This window comes from Heterodontus francisci, chromosome 17 (genome assembly GCF_036365525.1).
Source record: "Heterodontus francisci isolate sHetFra1 chromosome 17, sHetFra1.hap1, whole genome shotgun sequence".
NCBI lineage: Eukaryota > Metazoa > Chordata > Chondrichthyes > Heterodontiformes > Heterodontidae > Heterodontus > Heterodontus francisci.
The window spans coordinates 78,011,075-78,024,539 of NC_090387.1; the positions used below are offsets into that span (position 1 = coordinate 78,011,075).

The 13,465-nt window shown below is 43.8% G+C and overlaps 1 protein-coding gene across 2 annotated transcripts in view; it reads left to right on the forward strand.

The window, feature by feature from the left end:
* exoc3l1 (exocyst complex component 3-like 1) overlaps positions 1-13,465 on the forward strand; it is a 128,015-nt gene that overhangs the window by 32,645 nt on the left and 81,905 nt on the right. For both annotated transcript variants that reach the window (XM_068049740.1, XM_068049741.1), the window contains exons 2-3: positions 1,120-1,280; positions 3,870-4,089. In XM_068049740.1, the coding sequence (XP_067905841.1) occupies positions 1,120-1,280; positions 3,870-4,089 (381 nt within the window). The remainder of the gene's footprint in view (positions 1-1,119; positions 1,281-3,869; positions 4,090-13,465) is intronic.

Genomic DNA, 13,465 nt, shown 5'->3' on the forward strand with positions numbered 1-13,465 from the left:
TCAATGCCTCACCTTGCCAACATTGCCTACATCCCAAGCACCAAGAGAACATGACACAACCAAGTTCATTTTTGAAATATTTTTACAAGCTCAAACAGCCAACAGGCAAGTGTACTGATCAGCTGACCAAGTGTGTGTCCAAAGGAGAAAGCTCATCTGCAGCGAGCTGGAGGTTAAATAAGGTTTTCAACCCATTTCACTTGGATTTGAAAAATGCCCGTTTCTTGCTTCCAATTACCTCATGGCATACAGGATCAAGTCATTAAAACTAGCAAGGAGTCAAAGGGCAGATGAAATTCAATTTTGGCAGTGATGTAAAATGGATCCTAGCAGATCGCTGCTCATTATACTCCCCAGCTGAATTTCCTTCTCATTGACCATTGGATGAGGGCAAACAATCTGCTACAGCAGTTTGCACCACTGCCAAAGTTTAATTTCATCCCAGAACAGTCCAGCTCAGTATAATCTTTCCTCCTGCTTTGTGCTTTCCTCATATCATTTTCCCCTTTACCTGCAGTTTTGCACAGGGGTCCTTGGTGCCATTCTTGATTGGGTGCTGCCTCAGTGCTAAGGGTAGCTTACTGTCACCCCTCCTACAACATTCCACTTCTGTATCCATGTCTAGATCAAGGTTATCATTGGGTCTAAAGCTGAGTGGTTCTGGCCGAAGGCAAACTGAGCATCGGCGAACGGGTTATTTGTGAGTTGGCGTCACTTGATGACACTATCGATAATACTGTTTGACACGTAAAAGGGGAAACTATCAAAATGGAATCAGCTAATGGAACTCAAGGGTCCCCTTTGTACAGAGATTTAAGGAAAGTTATGCAATTGTCCTTTGATTACTCTACATTGTTATATTTTTGGTGCACAGTACGTAAGGTTTTTCACACTTGGTACAATGGGATACTGACTGAGCTTAGCAGTACTGGTTTGGTTTATGGTGACCTTGGAGACTGACAATGTACTTGTTCTGCTTTTGCAAGAAAGAAAGACTTGCATTATCTTCTGGTTCGAGCTAATCAGAATAGCCATTAGGTATTTCAAATCTAAAAAGGGTATTTCTATATGTAGAAAAGAAGGATTTTTTTGTAAACCACTGTCTGTGCTCTTTTTCAGATGCTATGTGGCCTGAGTTTGAAAAAGCTGAAAAGCTGGCCCGGGGAGCTGCATTAAAATGGGCCTCAGGAATCTTTTACCACCCAAATCAATTGGAGAGATTGGGCCAGTATCGCAAGAGGGAGACACAAAGAACATCCTCTGTACAGTCCAGATTAAAGGCAAGTATGTAATAAGACCATAAGAGAGTAAGGCAGTAGCTGAGGTGCAACCCACCCTACCTTAGACTCCATAACCCAGACGTGCTTCTGAAAAATCATTTCCTATCTCAAACAACTCTATTAAATCAGGAACTGTTTCAATTCCCTTCTGAATCTTTGAAAGAGTCAGTGTTAACTGAAGGGGCTGACAGTTAAATCCATATTGCTAACTGCAAGCAGGAGAATGTAACCCTTGTGCTAAGTTTAGCTTGTGCTCTCAGCTTTAGAATTCTGTCATTCTTTATCCGGGAGTTCCTCAAAGCACATCCATCTCAGCAATCATGTATATATTTCAAAAATCTCCACCTTGTACTTTCTTACACTTACTTCTTGCAAATTAAAGAACATTTATTTTTATATCTTATGTGGATTCCAGTCCTTATTGCTATCCTGCAACCCTGGCTGGAAAGTGAGAGTGTGTGTAGAACTTGGCTGAGGACAGGATTGGGCTTGGCTGTGATGCCCCAATGGTCAAATAGCCTGAGGACACCCAATACCTCAGCTAACTAAGGGCGGCACAGTGGCGCAGTGGTTAGCACTGCAGCCTCACAGCTCCAGGGACCCGGGTTCGATTCTGGGCACTGCCTGTGTGGAGTTTGCAAGTTCTCCCTGTGTCTGCGTGGGTTTTCTCCGGGTGCTCCGGTTTCCTCCCACAAGCCAAAAGACTTGCAGGTTGGTAGGTAAATTGGCCATTATAAATTGTCACTAGTATAGGTAGGTGGTAGGGAAATATAGGGACAGATGGGGATGTTTGGTAGGAATATGGGATTAGTGTAGGATTAGTATAAATGGGTGGTTGATGGTCAGCACAGACTCGGTGGGCCGAAGGGCCTGTTTCAGTGCTGTATCTCTAATCTAATCTAAACTCATGAAGAATGGCTCCCTGGTTGAAAAAATGAAAATGTTTGAAACAATTAATATTTCATAGTGAACGACAAGTCAAGTACTCCAATGACTTTCAGTCTCATGTGAGTAATAAGCCATCCAACCTCCCAGAAGGTTCACTGAGTTTATCTAGTGATCAGCTGAACAATGCAGCCCAGGGAGGTCTCAGGCCCAATCTCTGCTCTGTACCCAGTTGGTTAATCTCATCCAATATGGTAGTGAGCACAGCAAGCATAGGGCAGGGAGGGAAAATGTGGGGCAAAATTTCTGCTCCCATTTGTTGTCGAGCAGCCCTGATGGAAAGTGCAGTCAGGTGGAGATTAGTGAAGGCATGATTCTGCTGTGACTAGTAAGCATAAAAATTGGGCAAAGGACTGGAGCCCAGTGAGGAATCAGTGCCTTTGGGAGAAGGGAAGATAATTGGTTAAAAAAAAGTATTAATATTCCAGTTAAGCAAGAAACTTCAGTGCCCTGCAGTTACTGAATAATTCATTTATTCCCCTCAGTGCACGGATAGAAGCTGAAGAAGCTGGTCTGAAAACTCAGTGTCTGCGGAGACGTTCAGATCTTCACAGTACAGAGGTCAGCTTGAGGAATGCTGGGTTTTTGCCCTCACACTGTGACTTCTGACCTTTGGCCTGGTTTGCTGCCAATCATGCAGCTAGAATCCAAGATCAGGAATGTGAGCTTTCAAATCTCATATTAATAAGATTAATCTATTCAGCAAAAAAAAGTCTTTTAAGATTGTCACTGAATGGATGTTTCAGTAATCCACATCCTGCATCTCCTTAGCTATACAATGCAAAAATGAATCCTATATCTCCACAATGTCACTAGTTAACTGTCTAAAGCAGAAATCCAATCACTGAACCTTGCTGTATTTAGCTGTCATTGGACTATTCCCAAACAAACCTCCATGAATAGAACTCTCAAAAGTTTATTTGGCTTCATGACTTTAGGAAGGATGTCAAGGCCTTGGAGAGGGTGCAGAGGAAATTTACTGGAATGGAACGGGATGAGAGACTTCAGTTATGTGGAGAGACTGGAGAAGCTGAGATTGTTCTGCTTAGAGTAAAGAAGGTTAAGGGAAAATTTAATAGTTGTGTTCAACCTTAGGAGGGATTTTGATAGTCGATAAAGAGAAATTGTTTCCACTGGCTGGAGGGTCAGTAACACAGACTTGGGAAAATTGGCCAAAGAGCCAAAGGGCAGATGAGGAGTTTTTTAATGCAAGTTTTTATAGCTGGAATGCATTGCAACAGATTCAATAATAACTTTCACCAGGGAATTGGACACTTGAAAAGGAAACATTTGCAGCAGAATGGGGAAAACAGGGGAGTGGGATTAATTGGATAGCTTTCAAAAAGCCAGCACAGGCACAATGGGCCAAATGGCCTCCTTGTGTGCTGTAAAATTCAATGACATTGGAGTGGGTCTTAACGTATGGATGCCATGTGGTCTGAGAGTGCCACACTGCTTATACTGCCATTACTTATGTTTCCATATTTAAACTTTCTTCTCGATTTGGTCACTGGGTAGCTCAGCTGGTTGAGTACAGTCTACGAGGTAGTGGGGGTTGGGCTTTGAATTCTGGAAGGAGGGATTCCTTCAGCCTTTTCATCCTAAAGTCTAAATGAAGTCTAAAGTAAATGTCTCTCCCTGCAGTCTGCTGTTCAGTCCTATCTGGAAGGGGTTGGGACAGGCCTTGGACAGCTGAGGACTTCTCTCGATGATGTCAGAGCCGTGCGCCGCACGCTGGTTGAGGTCCGTGAGGACTGGCAGAACAAAGTCAATGGGTTTGAAGGCCTGGGGCAGCTGTACAGCCTGGCTTCTGACCATGTCCAGTTGGCCACTGCAGTACACAATCTACAGCAAGTCTTCTCGGGTAAGGAGGCCTGTGGCCTTTACTGTTTACAATGTCTGTGTTACTGACTGTCTAATTAATTCTCATGTTAAAGGGTATGCTAAGCACACATAGTCCTCTAATGATAGTGATTTCAACTGAGCATCCCAATTGACCTCAGAGTCCAAGGCTGAGAAGGATACATATTGGCCAGGGCAATGGATAAGCTCCCCTTTAAAATAGCACCATGCAATCTTTTAACTTCCATCTAAGAGGGTGGCTTAAGGTTTCCTTTGAAAGGCAGAATTCCTTCAGTACTGCACTAGACATAACTTGTAAATCTCTGGAGTGGGATTTGAACCCGTGATAACCAGCTGCCTCAGCAGTGTGAGTGCTAACCACTGAGCCACAGCTGATACACCAAATGACAGCTATTTGAAACTGATACCTGTCCCCAGATGGCATGGTGCTTTTAGGCCACTGGAGTTTCAAAGAATGGAGTAATAGGAGAGGGTCCAACTCCCCATCTCAGAGAGAGACAGCAAACTGGGCCAACTATTTTCCCACATCCAGGGATCAAACTGACACTGCCCTGACGACTGGCTGGGTCATAAGTCACTTGCTTTTCTATTTGGCCTACAAGTATAAATAGCGTGGGGAAGGCATAAGAATTGGGGTGGGGGAGAAATAGCTGGAATAAAACTGATCCACCCAGGAAATTACTTCACAGTGAAGCAAAGGCACAAACGTATTGAAAGAACAGTAAGGCCATTCAGGCCAACTGTGGAATTTGAAAAAGTGGTTTCTGATAGCCTTAAAGCAGGTAGGTTTTCAGAACAAGAGCCATAATATGGGACATGTAACTGTGGTCACGGCACCCTTTTACAATCCAAGTGCAAGAGGAGGGAGGAGGCAAATAGTGTTCTTGACCAATCGCAATGATTGTTATACCTAGGTGGAGTGTTGTGGTAGGGGGAATGAAGTGGATCTCTTGCAACCAATGACAGGATTGCTGCTTGTTTCAGCCAGTAGCTAGTAGTAGCAGAAACTCTGACATTTACTTTAAGGGAAAATTGGTTTAGTATTTATTTAAAACTTTTGTTGACTGTACATAATTAAAGTCATTGTGATGGATGGCAATTCCATCATTACTTTTTTGGAAGAAGAACATATGTCATGCTGAATAAAGTCACGGGGAGTAGACATGTCCCATACAGTTCTCTCCTCACAGCTACAGCCATGGAGCAAGATGATGACAGGTTTCCGCAGAACCAAAATACTGTGGATGCTGGAAATCTGATATAAAAATAGAAAATATAGGAAAAACTCAGCAGGTCAGGTGGCATCTCTGGAGAGAAAAACAGAGTTCATGTTTCAGGTCTGTGTAACATCTCATCAGAACAGGAAAAAGTTAGAGATGTTACAGGTTTTATCCAAGTTCAGAGGCAAGGGAAAGGGGGTAGGAGAGAATAAAAGGGAACGTCTATGTTAAGGTGGAAGGCAGACGAGATTAAATGACAAAATGGCTCATGGTGCAAGGCAAAATTAGATGGTAATGGGACAAGTGAAGAAACTAAAGATATTTCTAGAGGAGGTGTAACTGGGGATCCAGAACCATTTACCATTGCTATTTCCCTGCCTCTGTAATTGTTTAAAATCTGTTACATCTCTAACTTTTACCAGTTCTGATGCAAGGTCATTGGCCTGAAATGTTAATTCTGTTTCAGTCTCTACAGATGCTATCAGAACTGCTGAGTATCGCTCGCATTTTCTGTTTTGATATAGGATTCAGAAATCTGTCCAGCCGTTGCTTCTTCCCATGTCTGGCCCTGATTCATTGCCTAAAGTTCATCTGTCGCCATGCAGATGGTACTTCCTTTACTCTTCCTGTTTAAAATAAAGAAACAAATATTTTCCTGGAGCAGATTGTCTTGGTTGCAGACAGATCATTGTTTGTGAGAGACTAGAGACTTTCACTAAATTATTTTTGTTCTTCTACAAAAGCGTCAGCATGAATAACATTACTTTCTGTAAATGATGACCAGAAGCAGATTTGTATGTTTAGCTCCCATTAACTGAGGATTTATATTATCATGTGAAACACACAGTTAGATGGTATGGACTTGATGGGCAGAATGGCCTCCCTCTGTGCTGTTATGACTGAGATTCCAGGCAACAACTCACTTCTGGGTGTCCATATTTCATATATTAATCACCCGAATCTTTCCATTAAGTTACGCTCCATGTAACTCCTAATACCTGTTACCTTATGTTAACTTACTCACAGTACCTATTCTTTTTTTTCTTTTGGGCCTCCTTATCTCGAGAGACAATGGATACGCGCCTGGAGGTGGTCAGTGGTTTGTGAAGCAGCGCCTGGAGTGGCTATAAAGGCCAATTCTAGAGTGACAGGCTCTTCCACAGGTGCTGCAGAGAAATTTGTTTGTCGGGGCTGTTGCACACTTGGCTCTCCCCTTGCGCCTCTGTCTTTTTTCCTGCCAACTACTAAGTCTCTTCGACTCGCCACATTTTAGCCCCATCTTTATGGCTGCCCTCCAGCTCTGGCGAACGCTGGCAACTGACTCCCACGACTTGTGATCAATGTCACAGGATTTCATGTCGCGTTTGCAGACGTCTTTATAGCGGAGACATGGACGGCCGGTGGGTCTGATACCAGTGGCGAGCTCGCTGTACAATGTGTCTTTGGGGATCCTGCCATCTTCCATGCGGCTCACATGGCCAAGCCATCTCAAGTGCCGCTGACTCAGTAGTGTGTACAAGCTGGAGATGTTGGCCGCCTCGAGGACTTCTGTGTTGGAGATACGGTCCTGCCACCTGATGCCAAGTATTCTCCGGAGGCAGCGAAGATGGAATGAATTGAGACGTCGCTCTTGGCTGACATACGTTGTCCAGGCCTCGCTGCCATAGAGCAAGGTACTGAGGACACAGGCCTGATACACTCTGACTTTTGTGTTCCGTGTCAGTGCGCCATTTTCCCACACTCTCTTGGCCAGTCTGGACATAGCAGTGGAAGCCTTTCCCATGCGCTTGTTGATTTCTGCATCTAGAGACAGATTACTGGTGATAGTTGAGCCTAGGTAGGTGAACTCTTGAACCACTTCCAGAGCGTGGTCGCCAATATTGATGGATGGAGCATTTCTGACATCCTGCCCCATGATGTTTGTTTTCTTGAGGCTGATGGTTAGGCCAAATTCATTGCAGGCAGCCGCAAACCTGTCGATGAGACTCTGCAGGCACTCTTCAGTGTGAGATGTTAAAGCAGCATCGTCAGCAAAGAGGAGTTTCCTGATGAGGACTTTCCGTACTTTGGACTTCACTCTTAGACGGGCAAGGTTGAACAACCTGCCCCCTGATCTTGTGTGGAGGAAAATTCCTTCTTCAGAGGACTTGAACGCATGTGAAAGCAGCAGGGAGAAGAAAATCCCAAAAAGTGTGGGTGCGAGAACACAGCCCTGTTTCACGCCACTCAGGATAGGAAAGGGCTCTGAGGAGGAGCCACCATGTTGAATTGTGCCTTTCATATTGTCATGGAATGAGGTGGTGATACTTAGTAGCTTTGGTGGGCATCCAATCTTTTCTAGTAGTCTGAAGAGACCACGTCTGCTGACCTATTACTCTCTGTGAAACTCACTTTTGGCTACCAGTTCCGCCCTGTGCATTATTGTCTTGGATTCAGCGTCACTGAACGCCTCTGTAACTGGACCCCATATCCTTTATGTTCAGGAGTTTACCTTCACTATCTAGTCATACAGACGTATGCCCTGAGGACACTAACAATGAAACCACTCATTGTCTGATCTGGATACTGAGATCTCGTACATGCCCAACATGCAGAAGATGCATTGATGTGCACTGAAGTGAGACATGGCCAATTTTAAATGAATAAACTGGCCTATTTTAACATGAATAAACAAAATATAATTTTCAATGAATTTCAAATTATTACATAACACTCCTTCTCACATAAGCACACACTATCCCTGTGAGTGAGCTAAGTTCAGAACTAGCATTTCTTTGAAACTAGTCAGCCCAAACCTTATGAAGAACCTCTCTCTTCATAGAAACATAGAATTGTTACAGCACAGAAGAAAGCCATTCGACTCATCGTGCCCATGATGGCTCTCCTAAGGAGCAATTCACATACTGCCACTCCTCCGCCCCATCCCCACATCCCTGCACATTCTTCCTTTTCAGATATTAGAAAATGCAGAAACATTTATGATACAGAAGGAGGCCATTCTGTCCATCGTGTCTGTACCAGACGAAAAACAAGCCACCCATCCTAATCCCATTTTCCAACACTTGGTCAATATCCCTGGTAGTTACAGGACTTCAGTGCATATCCAGACACATTTTAAATGAGTTGAGGATCTCTGCCTCTGCTACCCTTTCAGGCAGCGGGTTCCAGACCCTCACCACCCTCTGGGTGAATAACTTTTTCCTCATCTCTCCTCTAATCTTTCTACCAATCACTTTAAATCTATGCCCCCTAGTCACTGAACCCTCTGCGAAGGTAAATAGGCCCTTCCTATCCACTCTATCCAGGCCCCTCACAACCTTGTACACCTCAATCAAATCTCCCCTCAGCCTCCTCTGTTCCAAGGATAACAACCCCAGCCTATCCAATCTTTCCTCATAGCTGCAATTTTCCAGTCCTGGCAACATCCTCGGAAATCTCTTCTGTACCCTGTCTAGTGCAATCACATCCTTTCTGTAATGAGGTGATCAGAACTGCACACAGTACTCAAGTTGTGACCTAACTAGCACTTTATATAGTTCCAGCATAACCTCCCTGCTCTTATATTCTATACCTCAGCTAATAAAGAAAAGGATTCCATATGCCTTCTTAACCACCTTATCGACCTGTCCTGCTACCTTCAGGAATCTGTGGACATTCACTCCAAGGTCCCTCACTTGCTCTACATCTCTCAATATCCTCACATTTATTGTGTATTCCTTTGCCTTGTTTGACCTCCCCAAATGCATCACCTCACACTTCTCCAGGTTGAATTCCATTTGCCACTTTTCTGCCCATCTGACCAGACCATCAATATCTTCCTGCAGCCGACAGCTTCCCTCCTCACTATCAACCATGCGGCCAATTTTTGTGTCATCTGCAAACATCTTGATCATGCCAAATCATTAATTTATAGCACAAAAAGCAGTGGACCCAGTACTGAGCCTTGCAGAACACCACTGGAAACAGCCTTCCAGTCGCAAAAACACCCATTTGTGTAATTTGTTTCCTGCCACTGAGCCAATTTTATATCCACCTTGCTACATTCCCCTGGATCCAATGGGCTTTTATTTTTTTAACCAGTCTGCCATGTGGGACTTGGTCAAAAGCTTTGCTAAAATCCATGTAGACCACAACAACTGCACTACCCTCATCAATCCTCCTTGATACTTCCTCAAAAAATGTAATCTAGTTAGTCAGACACAATCTTCCCTTAACAAATCCATGCTGACTATCCTTGATTACTCTGTGCCTTTCTAAGTGACAGTTTATCCTGTCTCTTAGAATTGATTCCAATAATTTGCCCACTACTGAGGTTAGACTGACTGGCCTGTAATTATTCATTCTATCCCTTGCTCCCTTTTTAAACAAAGGAACAAAGTTAGCAGTCCTCCAGCACTGCACCTGTATCCAGTGAGGATTAGAAAATGATGGTCAGAGCATCCATTATTTCCTCCCTGGCTTCTTTTAACAGCCTGAGGTATACTTCATCTAGCCCTGGTGATTTATCCACTTTCAAGGATGCTAATCCCGTTAATACTTCCTCTCTCCCTATGTTTATCATATCCAATATCTCACACTCCTCCTCCTTAACTATAATGCCTGCATCATCCTCTTCTTTTGTGAAGACAGACGCAAAGTATTCATTTAGAACCATACCCACATCTTCCACCTCTAAACATAGGTTACCTTCTTGGTCTTTTATAGGCCCTACACTTTCCTTAATTATCCTCTTACTCATAATGTATTGATAAAACATCTTTGGGTTCTCCTTGATTTTACGTACCAATATTTCATGCCCTCTCTTTGCTTTCCTAATTTCCTTTATGCTTTCACCCCTGCAGTTTCTATATTACTAATGCCTGTTTCTTTCACCACACCATCAGCACACTCCCTTTGCCTTTGCTCCATGACCTCCTTGTCAGTTAATCTCTCCAGCCCTCTGTCCTAACAACACCTTCCCTTTTGTTCTCCTTCCCCCCACCCCCACTTTATTTGCTTAAAACCTAATTCTTTACTAATCTTTGCCAGTTCTGATGAAAGGTCACCAACCTGAAACGTTAACTCTGCTTCTCTCTCCACAAATGCTGCCACAGCTGCTGAGTATTTCCAGCACCTTCTGTTTTTATTTCAGATTTCCAGCATCCGCAGTATTTTGCTTTTATTTTAGAGTTAATTCTGGTGCTCTGGAGAACATTTATCACACAAATAACAGGTAAAACAGATGATCTGGTTATTCATTCCATCGCTGTTTATGGGGCCTTGTGTATAATTTGGCTGCTGCATTTCGTACACTACAACAATGACTACACTTCAGAAGTTGGTTGTAAAGCTTTTTGGGATGTCCGGAGGTTGTGAAAGGTGCTTTATAAATGCAAGTCTTTTTTCCTTTTCTATTTCAGTAAGTTTAATGTTATGGATACTGGTCCAGGTTTAATGTTGCTAAGTGATGCAGGAATGTGCGTTCACATTGCCCATGTACCTCGTTGTTTGTGAGATCAGCACATGATCAGTTAAAACATCTTTCAGTTCTGCTGAATAGGGAACATGGAACAGTGAAGCAGGCCTAGTTTAAGGAAGATCATTCATCCATGCCTTAAGGGTATGGGACATGTTGGTTTGGTCACAGGTTATAGTTGTAAAGTGATTGAAGAGCTTAAGTGGACCATATAACCATGATAACTGAATTATTGAGAGAGATTGAGATCAACATGGGTCTATTTTCTTGGCTCCATGTTATCTGAAGTCTGCATTGTGTGTCTTTTGATATATTGTAATTTAGTGTTAGTATGCATGGAATGTAGAGATAAAAAGGTAGAACTTGTAAAAGTGTTTTGAGAAAACCACTGTTTGCTGTCGTCATACTGGAATTGCGAAGCATGGTACCTGAGCTCTTATAGTGATTTGTGAACTCAATAATAAAGAATTATATAATCATATGAAATTGTATTGTGTGATTTGACTGAGTTGTCATGAAGGATTGTGTAACATGAGCTAGTTAAAGACAAAGATCGGATTCTGCGGTTGTTAAAGCTGAAAACTGTGTTTAAAGTAATGAAAGAAAATAGAACAGGAAAGCAGTCCAACAAATGGGTAGCAAAGGGTCTTGATATTTTTGTTTTGTTTGAAGAGGTGTAAGTTAGAAATTGTGGCCCTGAAATATTGTGGGGTTTCTCACCAGGGCAGGACATCTGGCAGAAACCCAGGTGAAAATGTGCACACGGCCATTTTCAGCCATTCACATGTTTTCTCTGTGGCCTCTCTCAGCTCTCCTGCTAACATTATAGCAGGAGGCTGGTGATAGTCTTGCAGAATTCCAGTCCCACTGTAACAGTCCAGTCTACTGTTTAGACTTCTTGCTGCTGATTAATCTTTGCTTTCAATAATGCCTTACTCATTGTTTACAGCTGAAATCTCATGGAGTAAGACAATATTTATTGTTCCACAATTCAAAGGCTAGGAGAATGTACGATGACTTGTGCCAATTCAATAAACTAATAACAGAAATGAATTTCTGCTCAAACCTTGGGCAATGCTGCATTGTAAAGTAGGAGAAAGCAGCATTGCCCTAGGAAATTCTGAAGCAGAACTGGACTCAGATCTTTCTGACTCAGAAGCAAGAATGATATAAAAACTGACCAAAGTTACACTTTAAAACATTGCCAGATATTGTGCATATAAGCTCACACTCCAGTTCATATGGAGCAAGGGATAGCTTACGGGAATAAATTATCAACTGTGTTCTTTGAGGAGGTGGCCATCTACAGGTCCAAGTTGGGTGTGGCCCGTGAGGATAGTTGCTCCACCTGCCTCGCTTCCGTGATCTTGTCTGCGCCTGGGTGACTTTGAGGAAGGAGCACATGGTGGGATGAATTTAGTCAAGCCAGCGGGGGCTCCAACAACGAGCTGAAAAGGTGAGGGAATGCCACCTCGACCCTTCAGAAGCCCCCAGCATAATTCAACGGCGCTCGGGCAATTAACTGCCTGGCACCAAGGTCCCCTTCCCTTTAAGGATGGGGATCTCGCCGCCAAGAGCTGCCGGCCAATCAGAGGGATGCAGTTCAGTAGTATTGGCAGCGCCATTGGGAGCATTGGCCGCTGTCGGTACTACACCAGGCCTGGGACCAGGCCCAGCGCTGGAGATCAGCACCTAAGGTAAGTGAGACAGGGTCGCTGGAGCCAATCTGGCAGGCCTTGATGAGTGGGGGAAGTGGGGGGGGAAGTGGTCTTTGGGAATGGGGATGGTTAGTGGACGGGTGGCCTTTGCTGGCGGGGCCCTCTGTGGGCCACTGATTTCCCATGAGGAGGGCACCATCCCCAAGCCCGCAGGGGGGATGCCTTGTTTTACTGGGTGACCTTCCCCTTTGCAGAGGCCCCCCCCCCCCCACCCTCCCCATCCCCGCTGCAGGTTTAATTCCAGTGGCAGCAGGAAGTGCCACTTAAGTGCCTACTAATTGGCCATGTAAGAGCCTCATTTGGCCTCTGGGTGGGAAGGCCATCTTTGGCCTTTCTCACACCTGACTTAATTGCGGTGCGATGGGCAGGCAATAAGCACTCCACCACCACCCACCCCCCCCACTCCCACCCCTCACTTTCCATTGCTAGGTTATGGCCTCCCCCGCCTCATAAAAGTGTCTGCTGGTACACTAAAAGTCGATGCCAGTAACAATATTTTTATTTAAGTTTATAAGATTCCTTTGGCTTTTATTTCTAATTAAGTTCTTTATTAGTTGTGCCTCTCTAAAAGGGGAACACTTTTGTTTGGTTTTAAAATAAAAACAAGAAATGCTGGAACCACTCAGCAGGTCTGGCAGCATCTGTGGAAAGAGAAGCAGAGTTAACGTTTCGTGTCAGTGACCCTTCTTCGGAACCAGCATTTCTTGTTTTTATTTCAGATTTCCAACATCCACCGTATTTTGCTTTTATTTGTTTGGTTTTTGGTTGATTACACTGGAACAATCCAGTGCCTTCTTATTGGTTATTTTTGAAAAGGTTTCAAGTGAGGGGTCCTTCAGAAGAGGAGACGGAGAAGCGATAAAAAACTGATGGAAAGTGAGGGGCGGGGTGGAAGCAAAGTAACTCAAGTTTGGAGCACTGACATAACTTAGATTTAGTACAAACAAAACTTGCTGTTTGAATGCAAAGTGATAATGAACTGAC